We start from the raw sequence: 19214 nt of genomic DNA, 5'->3' as shown, positions 1-19214 counted from the left end.
TTCACTAAGCCCTCTGGGATTTGACTTCTCACAAATCTACCTTTCAAACTTCATCACGGACAGGAGGAAAACTCAATAACTGCGGAAAATGTACTCCTCTAGCCCGCAGAAAGTGTTGTGTGGAATCCTAGGGCTGTCATAGAGACGGATGATATCAGTAACACTCCTGGATGACGCTTTTCTGTTCAATTCCCCTCTCAGTTAGATTTCATTAGTGCCGCGCTACACCTTCTGAAGGTAATTTGTCTTCCATCAGTGCTGCTCCTACCTCCGGGAGTGTAATTAAAGCAGGAGGGATGTGGGACAGTTTGTCATAAGCCCCAGAACAAGGCTTTAGTCAGGTGCGCGTCACTGTCAATCTCAGAGCGCACCAACGAGAGACCTCTTATGGGAAAGTGTATGCTCAGTGGGTACAGCGTATGGATGTAGTAACAACCCTTAGTGTTACAATGAATGTAAGAAGAAACATCACACATTTACAGTTATTCATGATTATTGATCCTATATGTGAGAAGATGTACTAAACTAAATGTTCAAAATGTGACACGTTAATGGGACATAAACAGTAAGGACTTTACATGGTTTTACTTTTTAGGAATATAGCTTGAGTACAAATTACTTTTTTGCTTTTCTAATATTTTCACAATATTTTGTTATACTGTGAAATGAATAATTACAGTTATCAACTGATATATATCTTGACATCTGTAGAGGAGCATATGGAACGAGCACAAGCACACATGTAATTAACCAAAGCCAAAAAAGTGACTCATTTTAAAAAGATCATTAACACAGATAGTTATATTGTCTCTTCACCCTTAAACACATAGATCAGCCCTGGTGTTACTGTGTTGAATAATGTTCACTCATGGTTCCACAGAGTTGTAAGTCCAACCCCAGTTCCCCAGCTTGTGTTGTATCAAATAAAACTAGACCATTTATATAAGGTTTGTACAGATAATTTTTTCCCCCTGGGGAAATTTTGTAAAAAACATTTATCAAAAACATTTTTGTTTCTCCGTCATTACTCCCCACTCAAGGGACTTGTGTTTGCAAACTCATATGCTTTGCGAAAGTAATCTGATAATTTTCCCATTTTTACTCTGGGGGAATCAAAGCTACACAGGGACGCTTAGAGTGATGTCTAAACAATAAGTCAAACTCTGGCCTAAATGCACATTGGCATTGATGATAGCTCTAGTGTAAAACTGCCTTAACTAATCATGTTAATGTCAGATTTCTTTTGGTCATAGTCACACAATAGCCGGGTATAATTGTAAAAATACCCTCTGCTGTGTCACAATGCAATCAGTATGAAGAAGCCATTCTCCCACCCTCCTGTGGCTGTGGCCCTGATAATCCTCAGATATTTTCATTTGCACCTGGAGCTCAGCCAGTTCAGAGGATTGGGTCACTGATGACAGCACTGCACAGATGAGAGACAGGCACTACTGCAATATGCTTCAACGCTACAAAATACACTCACACAGAATACTATTAAAAACACGTTATCTCTCCTCTTTCATATAAATGTGATGGGGAAAATGGCCTTGAACAAAAGCATTAAAATGTTAAATAAGTAAACTTTTTGCTTTTATGTACAACTTTTTATTAGGCTGCAAAAAGACATTCAACCACATGGCAGAGAGGTGCAAAACATACTGTGAATGGTCAGCGCACATGTAGGTGGCTTTGAAACACAAACACATTATTTCATTATGTCCCTCTTCGTCTGTGATCTTTTTAGGGCTCGAAAAGCTCACCAAATGTTCCCATTGTCCACAAGCAAAAGCACATATGGTGCTCACAAAAAGGCCATTCACCAGTGAGACAAAGCAACTATTTTGTCATAATTGTTTATATTTTTTTTTAACAATATTGCGCCACCAATTAATAGAGCAGAGAAAGCAACACATACAGTCATCTCAGGAAAGAAAATGTCTCAGTTGTAAATTTAAAAGACATGACACAGGATGACACAGCAAATCATTTTGATGTGCACTTTTATAAAACATTCAGCCCAGTCTCCCACCTGGTCAATTCACTTTTTAAAATGCTCCTTAGAATGGCTTTCATGTTTGTATGCAAAAATAAAAATATATGAAAATGTGTGTTGTTACTAGGCTAGTTGCTGACATTTTTTATATAGCAAAAAATATATATATTTAGATTTACAATAATGCTTCAGTGGTAGATTGCTTGAAATGAGAATGAATGTAAGAAGTACCTCATGGCAGTTTTGTCCAATATGATTTACCTTTAAATATACACTATGTAACATTTCTGGATGAGGATCCACCACTTGCTTGTCTCCATGGAGATGCTTTGCTTTGCTTAGAATGTTTCACAGTTGAAGTTAAAGGTAAGCTCTGTGGAGAGGCAACCCTGCTCACGTAAGGGACTGTTGAGCTATAAACATATCTGTAATTAAATTAATGCAAGATATATATGCATGTTTAATTTCATTCTATGGAAGTTTCCAGGCAAGACAATAACATCCCCATGGTGACCTGAAAAGTTGCATAGCGTAGCTTTAAGATAATTCCAAAATCGCTTAGTAATACTGTAAACATAACAGTATAATTTTTAAATCAATCCCATCTCAAAATTGCACAAACGGCTCACCATTGCATCGCTCCATTACTAGTCCATTATTTGCAGTTTGAGTGGTTACTACACAACCATTGCCGGGCATTTATTTCAGTGTTAACCTGTTAATGGGTAAAAAAAAAAAATCTGTTTTTGACGTGGCAGCTGCTCAAGGGGCAGAGAGAGAGAGGTATTAAGCGTAGATTTTCCAGAATAACACACGGCTTTATAATCTCTCCAACCACGTCACCATAGCAAAACAGTGAAATCTTACATAACGTCTATACCGGCCAGACTACCATGCATTGTCATATTTCAGATGACTTCTATTTTATCTTCAGACAAAATCCAGAATAACCAGGTCTAGTCCAGGCTGAACTCCTTTCTGGGCGCTGTGTATAGCTTCTTCAAACAGGACCAAAGCTCGCAGTATGTATTAGCAGAGAATGTAACTCAGGAATAGTGATCCACGGCACTTCAAAGCCCTTTGCTCCAGCTCGTGCCTGCTTTGAATACAGTGCAGTGTTGTCAGTAGAAAGAATGAGAGAATCTTTTTTTTTCAAATAAGGATTCTATGAAAGCAAATCCGGAGAAGAGGAAATGACAGCATGTACAGTACTCTGATGCAACTGCGCGTTTTCTCTTAAGACGTTGCCTGTTGGACCATGTAAAAATAATACAAATGTTGCACCCTTTTCAGTTTAGCAGCAGCAGTAAACAGGAAAATCACTGTGTTTTGCATTCCCAACTTGGCGACACAAGCTAGCTTCTTGGTCTCATTGGTGTTTTTCTATGAGTCAAATGCCCGGTCTTCGCAGATTTCCAGAGGAGCTTTACTGGCGCCCCCGAACACCTCCACGTTGGCATCCACCCAGGGCACCACATTCCCGGGCATGTACGCAGAGCAGTTGGCCAGGCCCACAATGTCCACCGGCCGCAGCACCCGGTCCCACATGTTGAACTGACTGAGCTCACCCACAAACGCCTGGGTGGCATCGAAGCGGCCTCCGACGATGTCCTACAGAGATGGTGGTGACAAGAAGAGACATTTTAGCTCATTTAGCAGTAGCAAAACATTCATATTTATAATTACAGGTAGACTGGCTGCATTGTCCCTCAGTCATCCCATAAGTTCCATAGCAAAAGAAAATTTTGGACCAAAGTTTTTTTTTAATTTATTTATTTTTTTATTAGAGGGAATAAGTTCTGCCACTCATCCATGTAGCTCCTTCAGTTCTGACAGGGTTCTGGTGAGTCATGCTATCAATAAGCACATTTTCACACAGCTTCTTGAATAAACTTTGAAAAGATAATTTTGGACATGTTCAATGTCAGGTTTATACAAGAGTTTGTAGTATTTCTTTACCTTACATAGCGGCATAGACAAACCTCTTAAACTGAACCAAAGAATTTATGCCAACTTAATATTAACATTCCACGATTCAATTTTGTACAGTTTATGTATGAATAATTTTCTGTACTGTGTAATAATATTGATAACTATATAGGTCTATAAGGGGTTGCCCATAGTTCTTGTGTAATCCTTCTATTGTCCAGGTCTGATCCATAGCAAAAAGGTCTATAATTCAAATCTGTCCACCGGACAAAAAGTTGTAGGAGTGAAGACGTTTTGTTGCTCATCAAAGCCCCAAGCCATTTCTTCAGTTCTGGTCAGATTACTAGTGGACACTGCCTTATATCTACCTGTAGGGAGGAGCTAACTACACTGACACTAACACCTACTGCTTACGGTTTCTGTTTATAGGCTAGGTCTAATGAGCTACACTAAATGTACTGTGCCTGAGTCATAATCCTTCAGGCCCCTAATGAGTACTCTCACACCTATTAGCATAGTGGCAATTCCTATGTTTTTCTTTGTTTAGACTATGGGCCTTACCTGGACGACTGAGGGATTACACAGGCATAGGTCTATAATGGTCTTAATTTATACCCCACTTTTACACTATGTGTGTACTGTGTAACTTTTTTAGTGGAGGGTCTGCCACCCGCCACCTGAATTACATGGAAATATAATTCTTTTGCCTAGAATATTCCACACATGTTTTTTACATGTTACATCTGATCATTTATAGGTGGTGCACAAAAGTACATTGAACAACATGTATTCTTATTGTGAACATCACCAGCTTGTTTCCATGGAGTTTGATAAGTTAAATGCCATTCTGTGGAACATTACCGGCAAAGCAATACATTTTCTATGGAGACAAGCAGGTGGTGGACCCTCTACCAAAGAAGGTACATATGTAACCTAGCGTATAAAATCTATGAATAAAATATGATTATATACATTTACACTCTCTGTACATTCTAACATACTGCCTGTAAGCTCCGTTACCATAGCAACTCGAAAACTTCATTCATTCATTGAAGGACTATACGTTTACAAACACTTGCTTTATTTGAGTAGTTAATGACATTAATACTATGCATTTATGAATTCATTATGGTACCATTGTGATGTACATCTAGAATGTATTCATTGCAATAATGTTAATGAAATGCTGAAAACTGGAATGTCTTGTACAGGCCAGGTTGTTTGGATTGGATTTTACCGGACAGCAAGGTTTCAATTGTCAATGTCCAACGGACCACTGCTACATGAATGATACTGCTAATGTGGTAGGAGACTCTGCAGCCAACACACGTTCGCTCCACCTACTCCAGCACGCCTGGACTCGTATACACACACTCAAACTCCGTTTCCCTCGTATCATTTCTTCTGCTGATAAACTTCAGCGTGGTGTGGATTAATACAGAGGACCCTACTGTGGAACTCTTTAAGCAGAGCTTATCAAACGAACTGAATAGGGCACTCTGTAAATATACATACTTTTTTGCACAATGTTGTCACAATACATGGTACATCTATTGTGTACATGTATTGTTGTTATTGTTGAGTACTGTCTGTTTTTCCTCTGAGCCGAATCAGATATTCTTCTTCTTCTTCTTTTAAAGTGCTTTACATCAAAGAAGTGTTCTATAAACAGCCACATTATTATACCAGTGACCTTTTAGTCCATGGGTTAATGCATACAAACTAAACTGCCACCCATGCTCCAATTCATATCTTTGGTCTACTATCCCTACTTGTATCATGCCAAAATCAAAAGTAAAGTGCTTTGTTTCAGTACCTATCTGTGAGACTTCATCATGAAACGCTGCAGGTGGCAGTTGCTCACTTTCAGTTACCCCTCACTCCTCTCGCACCCTCACACTTCCACACTTCCTCTACCTGTCAGTCTAATTCCCACTTCCCCCCAAAAAAACACCTGTTCCCTGTTCAGGGAGGAGTTTGCAAATTAAAATAAATCAATTTCATTCCCATCAAACTGCCTAACAACACTGACTATTAATTAGCACAAACTTTTACCTGAGTGAAAATGAGTTTGTGACAGCCCCATAAAACTCCGAAGCAGATGTGGTACAAACTGATGGCATACCTCTGGGTATATTTCACTGTACGTTTCATAAGTGTATACATGGTGCTGTCAATGAGCTAATTGCTAAAATGACCCACTAAACCTGCACCCAAGGGTGTTCTGGTGCTGTTTAGAGCTAGATAAATGAGGTAATAGGGTGAAAGCAACTGTGGTTAAAGTGATGTGCATCTGACAGGTTAGACTTCTCATTTGACTGGTAGTTAACATGATTATATTTATATATATTGCCTATTTTTTAGACAATTGAAAATAGATGATAATACTTTTTTATTTTGTTAAATGAAGGTTTAAACAAACATTAAACAATCATTAAACAAAATAAAAAATGCCTTCCTTGTTCATAAATTGTCCAAGCATTTTGGATGAATGACATAGAGAAGTTGCGCTGCTGTGCTGGACTAACAGCATTCACTGCCTTACCTATGTCATTAGATGTATAAAAGCAAAGTGGAAGCAAAGCCAGACTGGACTGGGCTGGAGTGGACAATACTATCACAATGTCTTGAGGGTTCTTGTCCTGGGTTCTGGATCCCAAACAAACTTAATGTCATGCCTCCTCTCTTTAACTCTTGGGCAACTACAATTTATTCTACAACAGACGTACTCAGTTAACTCCTTGGTACTTCCTGTATTTTTGTATTTTTCTTCTCAGCCTTTTTCCCATTAACCACTACTTAACAGAACAAACTATGATAAATACTTAACCTCGGAACTATCCCACCAAGCCAAATAAAATGAGAAAACTCTAAAAACCTGTCACATGCTCTTAACGCATGCTCACCTGCTCTTGGCCCAGGATGATGACCCCTCCTGGTTTAATTGGATGCCAGGGGGCCAGGTTGTCCCCGGTGCCCAGGCGCTCCCCGTCCTGGTACGCCTCCCAGAAGCCGTCCCGGGTGGTCCACGTGATGCAGATGTGGTGCCAGCGGCCGTCACTCACAGACAGGGGCAGTTGGGCCACCTGGGGAGGGGCAGAAGGGCAAGATGAGGTGAGACCAGGACAAAAGGGCACTGGGCCAAGGTTTGTGATGAAGCAAGTGTAACAGAAGTGAACAGTGATGAGAGTGGATTTAGTGCTAGTGTTTTCAAAGGCTTCTCTGATTACCATATTCATGTTTCAGTGCTACAGAAGTGAAAAGTACTGTGTAAATACATTTTAGCAGTGATTTGAATCGGATTTGGCACACTGGTCCCTCACCTCACACATCTCTCTCTCTCTCTCTTTGAATATAGTTTTTTTTATCCTCTCTCATTGCATTACTCAAGCAGAACAAGATTCAAGTCAGTCAAGTCACTTAAAATATTAAAAAATATATACAGAAATCAGGGTCTACTTAAGCAGAAAATAGCTATTAATGGTCTTTCTGTTTATACTAAAATCATGGAGTAACTACAACAGTTGTACAGTCGTCAGGAATAAAACATATAACAAAAACATCTATACTTCTTGAAGTACTACAACTCCCAATAGCAATAATAAGTTTCACTTCAACGTTACTCAAACTGCCTTATATTTTTGTTACTTATTAATTCATTCCTCCATCAGACTTGGAGCAAATTGACAGAGCAGTGGCCAACATTCTGCAATTGGTCTGACATAAGCTTATTTTATATAAATACATCTTCCAGGACCTCTCTGGGTATGTAAGCGTGGTCATGGTGAATAAAGATATATACAGTACAATAGGCCTGACATTGGAACATTTCTGTGTGCATTAATTATCTGTACAAGGGTTAATAAAATAAGTAATTAGGTTTGTGTGGTCTAGGACAGGCTTAAAATAGCAGTGAATCCATCAGAGCCTAAAGACTGAGTGGGGAGAACCAACCAGAACATCTCGACATTCAAATCAATAATTCTTCAGACCATAGTAAGTTATTATGTCCTAACCATATACAGTAGTGATTCCAGTAGCCTTTTATATTTTGTATTTGGCAGTGCTATTTTTTTTACGTATAACAAAACATATAATCAGAAGTTGCAGATGTTTACAATTTGTGCAAAAGCAAATGTACATATAAAAGCAACTCATTCATTTAGACAGTGCCTGAGTAAATTGTTTATAAGTATATTATTACTATTCACCCTCTAACAAGTGCAGGGGCTCTAGTCTAATTGGGGTATGTTAGCGACATGGGCGGCAATTAGGCTGGTGAGGGCTTCAAAGCATCAGGCCTCTTATTTGTGAATGCTCCAGCTGAGCCCGTGGACTGCATGTAAAATTTAGATTTCCCAGGTGACATCAACACATCCTTCAAAGGCCCACCAGCTTTTTGTGCATTGTGCTTTTTATGTGCATCAGAGAAAAACAAGCTGATATTTTATCAAACACTAAGTCAATGACATTATAATCCATAGGGAAAATATTACTAGGGTAACTAATTATTTAATGATGTAATATAGGAAAGGGATGTCTCACGTAAAAGTAATGAACAGCCATAATATTTCAGTACTGATTACAAAAACCTTTACTTAGTTATGGATGCCAGGTGCCAGTGGTGAACCTCCGGGAATTTTGGACGAGGGCTTTTGCTGAAGAAAATACATGCAGCATCAAGATTTGGGTTTTTTAGTAAATTGCATTCTTGTCCAATCTTCCCAACAGTGCGACAGCTGGGATAGTTTGCAAACAAAGTGAGTGATAATACAATGCTGTATCCACAAGGCAACTACAAACCACATGACTCATTCATTATTCAAATGAGAGCAGCTGATCTCATTTTCACAAAGACACACTTTTACACTCACTATGCAGATAAAGTTGTGCTTACTTAATAAAGGCTTTTCATCCATTTCCATCCGTTTTCTTCCACTTATCTGAGGCCAGGTTGTAGGGACAGCAATCAAACCAGGGACTCCCACACTTTCCTCACCCCAGACACTTCCTCCAGCTCCTCTGGCAGGACCCCAAGAGACATAGTCCCTCCAGCATGTCCTGGGTCTTTCCCAAGGCCCCCTCCTGGTGAGACATGCCCAAAACACCTCTGCAGGGAGCTGTCTAGGAGACATCCGGAACAGATGCATGAGCCACCTCAACTGGCTCTTCTTGATGTGACAGAGCAGTGGCTCTCCTAGAAGCTCCACACGTGTCACTGAGCTCCTCACCCTATCTCTAAGGGAGAGTCCAGCCACCACCCACAGAGGAAAAATCCTTTTGACCGGTAAATCGCCTTTTGCCTTTTGTCTCTGCTCCTTCTCCTCCTGTGGTCCCCAAACCAGACCCCCTCTGGCCCCTGACTGTGCCTAGAAATAAAAACAATGAAAACAAACAGAGACAAAAGGCAACCCTTGAGGAGTCCAACAGGTCTGACTTACTACCAGCAGTGTGAACACAGCTCCTGTCATACAGAGACTGGACAGCCCTTAGCCAGGGTTGAATACCTTCTCCAGATCCACAAAGCACATGCTTGGGCAAACTCTTTTTTATGGGATGTGCATGTCTCTACCTACCACTGCTGGTTGGGCAAACTCCCATGAACCACCTGAGTTCAAGACACTTGGCCGAGCGTCAGACGACATGACAACAAATTTGATCGTGGACCTCGGCCCCAGGATGTCCTAGTGCCCCATGCACTGATGAACACCCTTGTGCTCAAACATAGTTGTTCATTATAGACAAACCATGACTAGCACAGAAGTCCATTAATAGAACACCACATCAGGGAGGCCATTCTTCCCGATCACCTCTCTCCAGGTGTTACTTAAATGCTCACAGGGGGGTTAAAGTCTTCCAGTAGAACATGTCTGTGTAGACCCTCAGTCGTCCAGGTCTGTTCCATCGCAAACAACGAAGTTAAATCTGTCAACTGGACAAATCTTGTAGGAGTGAAGACGTTTCGCTGCTCATCCAAGCCGCTTCTTCAGTTCTGGTCAGAATGCTGGTTGCCACTGCCTTTAAATCTATCTGAGGGGAGGGGCTAACTACACTGAAACTGTAAACAGCTATTGTCTTAAGTTTCAGCTGAAACAATCCTATTCAGCCCTTAATGACCCTGCTATTGTTCTCATTATTCTGGGTCTGAGGATGGAGTTGTAGATGGGGGAGAGATTATGTCTCAGGCCCCCATTTCTGTTTAAGGAAGGATTCTCTTTCCTAACAAAAATAGCTTCTTTAACTCCTCTCTCAAACCATTTCTTTTCTCTGGCTAAGATCTGAATTTCACTATCTTCAAAGGAGTGGTTAGTGGCTTTAAGATGGAGATGCACAGCGGACTGGGGTCCAGAGGAACTCTCCCGCCGGTGTTGGTACATCCTCTTATGGAGCAGCTGTTTAGTTTCTCCAATGTAACGGTCACTGCACTCTTCACTACACTGAATGGAGTAGACTACATTACTTTGTTTATGGTTTGGGGTTTTGTCCTTAGGGTGAACCAATTTTTGCCTTAAGAGTGTTTGTGGGTTTGAAAAAGACAGGAATCTCATACAGGCTGAAGATTCTCTGAAGTTTTTCAGACACACCCGCAGTGTAAGGACTGGTGACACCTCTCCTTCTGGGTTCAGATTCCCTGTTGTCCTGTTTTTTAGCTCTATTAGATCTATTGAAAGCCCATTTTGGATACCCACAAGCAGAGAGGGCTTTCTCCACATGTTGCTCCTCCTTCACTTTTCCCTCTGTGTTTGTAGGCACCACTTGAGCTCTGTGGTGTAGTCTCCGGATCACTCTGAGTTTTTGCTGCAGTGGATGGTGTGAGTCAAACAGCAGGTATTGGTCCGTATGTGTAGGCTTCCTGTAAACTTCTACCTGGAGTCGTCTGTCCTCTCCTATTATTACTGCACAATCTAAAAAGGTCAGTTTGTTCTCCTTGGCTTCTTCCCATGTGAACTTGATGTTATGATTACAGTAGAACAATGGAGTCTCTGGTCGGTGCACTGTCTAGTACCCCTCCCAGGGACTCCAAGAAGGCCGGGTAAGCTGCACTGCTGGCACAACTGTGAGAGACCTGTCTCCAACCCAAAGGCGCAGGGACTCTTTGTAAACTGGGGTTCACTGGGGTGAATCCAACACATGACGGGTGAGCTGTAGGACAATAAGCAAGCCCACACCAGACTGCCACCTCTTCCTCCCGGGCAACCCCAAAGAAGTGGAGAGTAAAAGTTTCACAGCCCAAGCTAGAGGTGTGACTAACTATATCTATTTGGTAACGCTCAACCTTTCACGTCTGGAGATCTGGTTGTTGAGGCTTCCTGCCTTTGAGTGCCTCAGAGATCTCTCTGCTCCAGCCACTTACGAATACTCCTGCAGGTGGTAGGACCACTGGATGATGGCCCTATGATGGTCACCAGATGCTCGCTGATGAGCACCCATCCCTGGCTTGGTTCTATCAAATATATGAATATACAGAGGTACAACTCCACCAACAAAGGGTCTGTGTGTACCTGATGATGTTAAGAGCCTGTCCTATATTGTCGGCTTTCTTTTATTAACCATGCTATCATGCATCCTCATCAAAACATGCCTTGAGTTGTATTTTGTTTCATTTGCATATCTCAGTAATCACATACAATCACAAGCACATACAATTTGTGGGTGTGTTACAAATAATTTACTATTGGAAACTGCCCATTATTTCTGCCACAAAACTCATATGTAAATGAGAGTACAGCGGGTGTGCAGCGTGTCTCTGTTGCTGCTCCTATAATAATATCACTGAGTGCTTATTAGAGCAGCCCACAAATAGTTTAAGATGATTTAAACTCCGTTCATACCCTAACCCTCCTAACCCCTTAATTAAGTAGTTATCATCCAGTCATTATTAATAAATACATTTCTTCATTATGACTTAAGTCTTTCTTCATGCTTTATTAGGACTGATTAAGGGGTAGTTATTTAAAACAGTAACAAAAGTACAAGCAGCATAGCCATGTGCTATAATGCTAAAAATCTGTAAGTGAGTTTAACAGATTACACACACAAAAGGACACTAAAGCCTCGTGAGCCCCAGATTAAACTGTTGCCATCACACCAGGCTTTAAAAATAAAAATAAATCAATAACAATATAATATATTACTAAGGAAGCAAGATCAATGTGGGTCTTCCATTGCTGAAAAATAACACATAGTTCCCACCAAACCCAGACAGTGGTGCACTTTTTAATAGTGCTGAGACCTCTTTCATCCCACTCAGTATGCATCCAAATGAAGCGCATAAACAATCTGCTCCCCTGGACCCTGTTACCAGTGCCAACAAGTTCAACTCATATCATATCACTTATCCAGCCTCCTGGTCATACGCTCTGTTTCACTCTATCTCTGTGCATTATAACTTCCTTTTTACACGGCCAGCACCTTCTGATCTCTCCTTCTCCCTCTCCTCGACTCCATCACTGCAGACTCCTCGTTTTCTGCTTTCCTCTCTTCACTCGCTCGGTTCTTTTCCTGACGCCATCTTTCTCTAATCTGTCTGACTTGCTCACATGTATAATGCATGTATGGGGACCTATGCAATGTGCCAATAAAGCCTTGTGTAAATAAGTTGGTGAGGAAATGTGGTGTAACCCACTCAAATAACACTTAGCAATGCATGGGGTGATATAATTGAAGAATTTTTACTCTGAAGTTAATTAATAATACTTAATAATTGTGGAAAATGCTCTTAACCAAACGTTTACATTTTTGTTGTCCTTGCCCCACACTGTAAGTGAGATCTTTTGATCAGTTAAAGTGCATGTGACAGGTTAGAGCACTTTTTTCACTCATTTCACTGCCTATCTGGTTTTGTGTACTTTTTAAATTTTATTGAATTTATACATTTTTACTTTCAGGTTTATTATATTTACTTCCTGATTGGACATGGGCAGCAGGTAATTCCAGTACTGTTGCCTAGCAACCATAATGTAAACAAGGGCCAAAACTTAAAATTACATGATACTTATAATTAGACAAATAAACATAGATGACAACATATTTAGTTTGTTAAATCAGTGTTTAATCTCTCAGAAAAATGTATCCCTTGCTTGTAAATTATACCTGCATTTTTGATTGCATTTTCATTGGTGATGACGTAGAGGTATTCTGTTTTAGAACTCTCCATTACTTCCTGTTTTTATGTACCCACAAACTGCCATTTAACTGATGTAAAACTATATTTATTACAGGTGCTATCCCACTAAGCCAAGTAATAGAAAAACATGAACACCTGTGCACATATGCACTTTAACATTTTGAATGTGTGTTCTTCTGTTCTATATCAGCAAAAGACCTATAGTCTAATTACAGGCAGTTTCCACATCCCGATAATGAGTTACTTTTCTTGGTTGCGTGGGTAAATGTTGAATGTGGGTCAATGATATGAAATCTTAATAAGGTGCAGATTTATGTATTCAGAGCTGATAGCCAGTAATTCTGTATCCCACCATAAGTTCTCATTGCATGTACATATTGGCATTTAGCAGTGTGCTGCTGTGTGCTACATTTCACCAATAACATATACTATTCATGTCCTCGTGCTCAGTGACATGCTCTACATTTACTGAAATCATTATGTTGGATAGGCGCACATGAATTTCTGAATGTAATGATGACACCTGGTTTAACTGCACTATTGATGTGTTTTTTTTAGATGAATAGTAAGTAGTTCTTCATATTGTGGTAACCATACTACGCTACCGCCAATCTTGCAGTTACACGTTACACATTCAAGCCAGTAGGGATGTAAATGTCTGTACATCCACAAAAGCAATGCACACACTTTGGTCTCTTGGAAACCCTCCACCACTTTGAGCTATAGAGATATTTAGATCACATACCTTATCATTAACAAGAAGTTCTATAGGATTATTGCCCCACTCGATGAGGACTATCTCGTTAGCCTGTCCTGGGACACCATAGGAAAAGGGGGTTCCAATGCCAGGGCTAGCGCTGGACTTGAGCCACATGCAGACAGTGAAGGCATACATTTCCGGAAGGCTCTTCTTAATCCGTCCATACAAATAATTAGTACGAAGAGGCAGGGACACCTTGAAATCCTCAGGTGATTTGAAGGCATTATTATCTGTTGACAGACAATGGAAACATATGGTTAGCTTGATGCACTGAAAATAGGCAAAACGCTTCTTTGAAAGTTTGTAAGATGTGCCACTGTTGGTTTTAGGAATGGCATGTAGTTCTAGCGCCTCCCCTGTTGATTTCAAACCCCATATCCAGTTTTGGAATAACACAAGAGAGAGCATGGATATTCTCTTGGTCTCTGTGGGTCCGCTGTGGGTCTGCTCACATGCACCTGGTGCTGCAGTGCTATCATTCAACTGGGGAAATAGTATTCCAGCTGACAGATCACATCCACAATGTCCAAATTCATTGTGAAGACTACATCCACTTGGCACTGACACAAATGTTGATCGTAATTGAATGCAATAAGGCCCAGAGAAATAGTATTTTACAGAATCTCTTTTTAATAAAGGTATAAAGTCTTTTGGGATTTCTCATACTACTATTCATGTCACTCAAACAGAAGCTTGGAATTATATTGGGGGTTTTTTTGGCTCAAGAACTGAAGTGACCATTTTGAATGTTGGAATAAACCTTATAAAATTGTGGCCTCCTGACCCAAACAATTTTAAGAATAAATCTAGAATCTAGCCAAAACCAGACAAAAAAAAAAAATTAAACTAAAAAGAATAGTTTGTCACTGTCACATGTAATGACTGCACCACGCACATTTATGGTTATGGTTACTTACTTTTCTCCAGCTCGGTGATGCGTTCCATAAGAGCGTTGAGGGCATTCTCGGTGCGTTGCCGATGGGCGGCGGTCTCGTTGTACAGCTGGCTCTTCTCCTCCTCTAGCTCGGCCACTTTGCGCAGCAGCTGTGTCTCCAGAGCTCCCAGCCTCTGTCGGAGCACGTCCCTCAGCTCAGGAGGTAGGGGGGCCAGGGCGGACGACACACTGTGGGACAGGGACACGCTGGAGGAGGAGTTAGGCAGGCGAAGACTCTGCTGCTGAAGGGCACAAGACAAAGAAAATGACTCTAATGATAGCTTCACTATGTTTGAAGTATGTGTAGTATATGAAATTTAAGTAGGAAAGAAAAGTCAAACTTTAAGCGATGACCAGATTTGGAATAGTATAACACCATACCACCCATTTGTTAGAAAATACAAAACTCTAAAATTAACAGAACTATATACGTAGAAACTTGTATTTTAAAAATTTACCTGAAGAATGTTCATTTTGCAGTTAACTTTCAAATTTGCTGTTTGGGTAAAAGGTACACTATGTGGAGGGCCCCCCACCTACTTGTTTCCATGGAGATGTTATTGCTTTGACTGGAATGCTCCACTACATGGTATTAAACTTATCTTTCTCCTTGGAAACACCATCAGGCCAAATTACAGTAAAAATGCATGTTTTTCATGGCACTGTGAATTACTCAAAATTTAGTTCAAGTTCAGTTCAAAGTTTAAGCAAATAGGTTTACTAGTATGTTTTTTTTTTTTATTAAACATGACAAACTCATGTCAACAAATAATTTTAGATTTTACTAAAAAGCCTCTTTAAAAACATTTTTTTGGAGAGCACACTGTGAACATTTCTTTTGTTTCCATGCAACAAAACCTTGAATGTCTCTCTCTTTGATAAAACATACAAACATAGTTCTATGAGTCTACAGCAAAACTAACCAATTACGTACAGTCTAAAAAGTGAAAAGTTTCTTTTTCTGTGTTTCCGGCAGATGCTTGCAGGAAATTGCATGTGTGAAATAATGTGATCAGGGCCCTCCAGTGAGAGGAAATTGAACCAACTCTACAACCTGGCCCATGTGTAACAGAAGTATGCATATTGATAACCCATGGCCTCACAAACTATTTCAAATGTATAAAACTTGAATGCAACATTACTAAGTAACTGAGTATTTCAATGCCTCTTATTTTGACTACTTATTCAACTGCAATTACTGTGACTGCCCACCTTGCTCCTGAAGTAAAATATACACTTTTGAGTTGCCAAACTCTTTTCTGAGCAGAGTTTTGACAGAGCAGTAACAGATGAAGACAGCCTGTACTCTGCAGAGGACAGTGATTGGTGACCGTCCAAACACCCCACGCCTGGGTCAGGTATTAAAGGGACAGGTGCCGTGTGACGTCAGAGCTCACATCAGGACTGGTGCATGGTGCTGGTTGTGAATGTAGAGGACACAGTGTCATCCCTGTTTGGACCTGTTTGAGGTTAAAGGTACGCTAAAGGTGGAGATGTAATTGTTTTGCATGAACTTTTCCACAGTAAGACATTAAACTTATGGCATCTCATCAGCTGAATAAATGCAAGATGCACAAGTTTAATGACTTACTGTGGAACATTCCAGACAAAGCATACAGATTTGACACTCACCAGAAAAATGCATAGTACACCTTCAATAGGTCCTCAATACAATATCTGAATTGTGTGTGTAGTGAATACACACACATATTCAATATTTAGTTATTGTTACTGTGCAAAAATCGTATCCATTTGAGGACATATTTTGTATCATTAGTGCAATCATGGTTCTACTACAACTAGTTCAAAATTCACACTTTCTTATCAAGTTTACTAAAAGCACCTGGACCACAGCCCTATGTCCCAAGTGTGAGGTCCAGATGGTTCTGATTAGTGTGAGAGAGAGAGGTCCTGCAGGGATACTATCAGCAACTGCAGCCTTCGCAATAATCATTAGGTTAAGCATATGCAGATCAATAACTATACAATTAAAATGCAATATAACATACATCCTTGGAGATGCAGAGGAGGCCTGATTTGATCTGGGTATTATAGGCCCTAATCAACGAGAAATGCTCTTAAAGAAAAGATAGAGAGTAGATATACTACAGCAGCAATGCAGCAAATCTATCAAAATAACCTTGTGTTGAAGTAAGCAGCATTGTGTAGTTGTTTATGCACGTGGAGGTCAGATGGTGAAGAATGTACTCCACTCTGGCTATGGCACTGGAGATAAAGCTGCTATTGTAGCTATAGGTGACCTTAATTCATGTAAATATAATCTCTGTGGAATTACCATGCTCGTCAAATCGGCAGCAGGAGACCAAAAGAGCTCACTGATGCATTAGGAGATACACATAATTCAATTTACAGTTTAATTTAGGTGAGATTTACTTTTATCAGCTGCAAAAAATTAGTCACATTATAATTGCTGATAAAACGTATGCAGATCAGTCACACGTATGCACACATACACACAGGCTCATGCATTATTCAGAGTTGCTTAGTAAATCCCCACAGCACAAGCGTAACGCACACTCCCATCACCTCTGACTAGATTTGGTGTCTCAGTCCTCATTAATGACTAATGATATCAGCTTTTCCCGCTGTGATCGGTCCTTTAAGTGACCCTTTGATCTCACATAACCCACTGATTCACACATCTTAGCACATATCTGCTGTGCTGGCTTATGGCTGCAGCTTGGAAGCGCAGAGCTGTGAGAGTACGGGGCAAAACCAGGTCTAATGGTTGGCCAGCATTTGAGCATAGAGATCAGCTTTCATTATCTGCTTGATTTCTCTAAGTGTTTAGAACATTTGGCAAACTTTATGGCACTTTTTATTGGACAAATCCTCCTGTGCTTTGTTTTAATCTTTGCATCTTTTTCCCCACATAAACAGCTGAAGTTCTGCAATGACTGTAGACAGCAGGATTTGGATAAGCCCACGTTTACATTTAACTTTGACTCCTGGCTGCCACAATTTGCAGGAACCATACATGTATCTGGTTTGTAATGGCGCGCTTCATTTTATCGCGTGAGCGCGCTTACCTCCAGGCTCTCCAGCCGCCCCTTCAGGCTCTGCATGGTCTTGCCCAGCTGGTCGATGGTGTCACCAGGGTCCCGAGGCAGGTCGCCCATCGTGTTCTTGCCGTAGTCTTTGCGTCTGGAGCCCTGACCTCGGGACTTGCTCTGGGAGTCATCTGTAGCTGCCTCGCAGCGCGCCAGTTTGGAGTTGAGCTCTTTGATAGTGCCCTGCTGGCTCACTATAGTCTCCTTCTGCTGCAGGATGGTCTCCCGGAGCTGGATGATCGTGTTTCGAAGCTCTTCCTCCACGGAACTGCTCGGGATGCGGTTCCCTGTTTGACCGTATCCACAACCCGGTTCCGCGCCAGGAGGAATGGCATTGCACACGAAACGGCTACCTGTGGCATCTTGAGTCCGCACCAATTGTCCACTCCCCAAGTACAAAAGCCCAAAGAGTATAAGCATCCCGACGAGGCGCACCACGTCCGACTGGAACTCTCAATGAGTAGCTTCGTGTTCCCCCTGTACTCCTTAAAATGTTAACACCACTTTGATCTCGTTTTGAGCGCCTCAGCAACTGTAGGCAACATAAAACGCAAACAATGGGAAAAGATACGACTTATTAGTTCAGTGCTATATCCATCAATCACGCGTCAGATAACTTGACTCTTACTGTTTGATATCCTAATAAAAGTCAAACCTTACTTTGGACAGTTTACTCTCCGTAAAAAGAAGCGCAGAGCGCATTACCCTCTGTCTTAGCTGAAGCAAGTTCACTGATTTTGATGTGTTGATAAAAATATCAGATCTCCATTGTGTCGAGAGAAAGAGAGTTGTCCCAGCGCAGCCTCTGCGCTTGGCTGGAGCCAGTGAGTGGTGCTGAAAAGACAGCGACGCTGCTCAACCAGATTATTATACCGAGATGCGCACTGACGCGTCCGCTCCTCGCTCGTGCGCACTCTCTGCGCGTGCGTCATTAGTGAACCACAATGTGTCCAAGTCATATGTTGGACAAATATAAGGGACTTAGTATTCAGACTGGAAAGCAAAATAGCATAAGAATTATTTTCAATGTTCATGCGTAAAGCGTTTCAAACACACGAAGATCATTTATTGAAGAGCTTATGCTTCACTCAAAAAATGAATGTGGTAACATTAGGGTCAGCGTTAGCCTGTGCTAGTGAGATTCTATTCAACTGAACTTTCTTACATTATTAAATGTCTCAAGACAAAGTTAAACAGCCCGTGCATGTCTGCTCATTAGGCCCATTCAAATCCAGATGAAAACCACTATGCACTTGTCCGATTAGGTCCACACTGATTTAGTTTTATTCATCCGAAGACATTTAAACAGGCTTTTACATGAATCATTCTTCAGCCCAGTGCATGCTGACTGGACTTTTATTGTTTAAAATCTTACAGAAGTACGTCGTATTCCTAGA

The 19214-nt window shown here is 40.9% G+C and overlaps 1 protein-coding gene across 1 annotated transcript; it reads right to left on the bottom strand.

Annotated features, from left to right (window-relative positions):
* Nucleotides 1-3379: 3379 nt before the first annotated feature.
* Nucleotides 3380-18237, bottom strand: LOC117393417 (neuronal pentraxin-2-like). The gene is made up of 5 exons (XM_033991543.2): nt 17797-18237; nt 14730-14988; nt 13798-14042; nt 6832-7011; nt 3380-3607 (listed from the first exon to the last, which is right to left on the bottom strand). Exons 1-5 carry the CDS (start codon nt 18235-18237, stop codon nt 3380-3382), a joined length of 1353 nt encoding a protein of 450 aa, XP_033847434.1.
* Nucleotides 18238-19214: the final 977 nt, after the last annotated feature.

This window comes from Periophthalmus magnuspinnatus, unplaced genomic scaffold (genome assembly GCF_009829125.3).
Source record: "Periophthalmus magnuspinnatus isolate fPerMag1 unplaced genomic scaffold, fPerMag1.2.pri scaffold_105_arrow_ctg1, whole genome shotgun sequence".
In the NCBI taxonomy this organism is placed as follows: Eukaryota; Metazoa; Chordata; class Actinopteri; order Gobiiformes; family Gobiidae; genus Periophthalmus; species Periophthalmus magnuspinnatus.
Note: the sequence above shows the minus strand (reverse complement) of the source record. Positions and strands in the feature narration are given on the sequence as shown.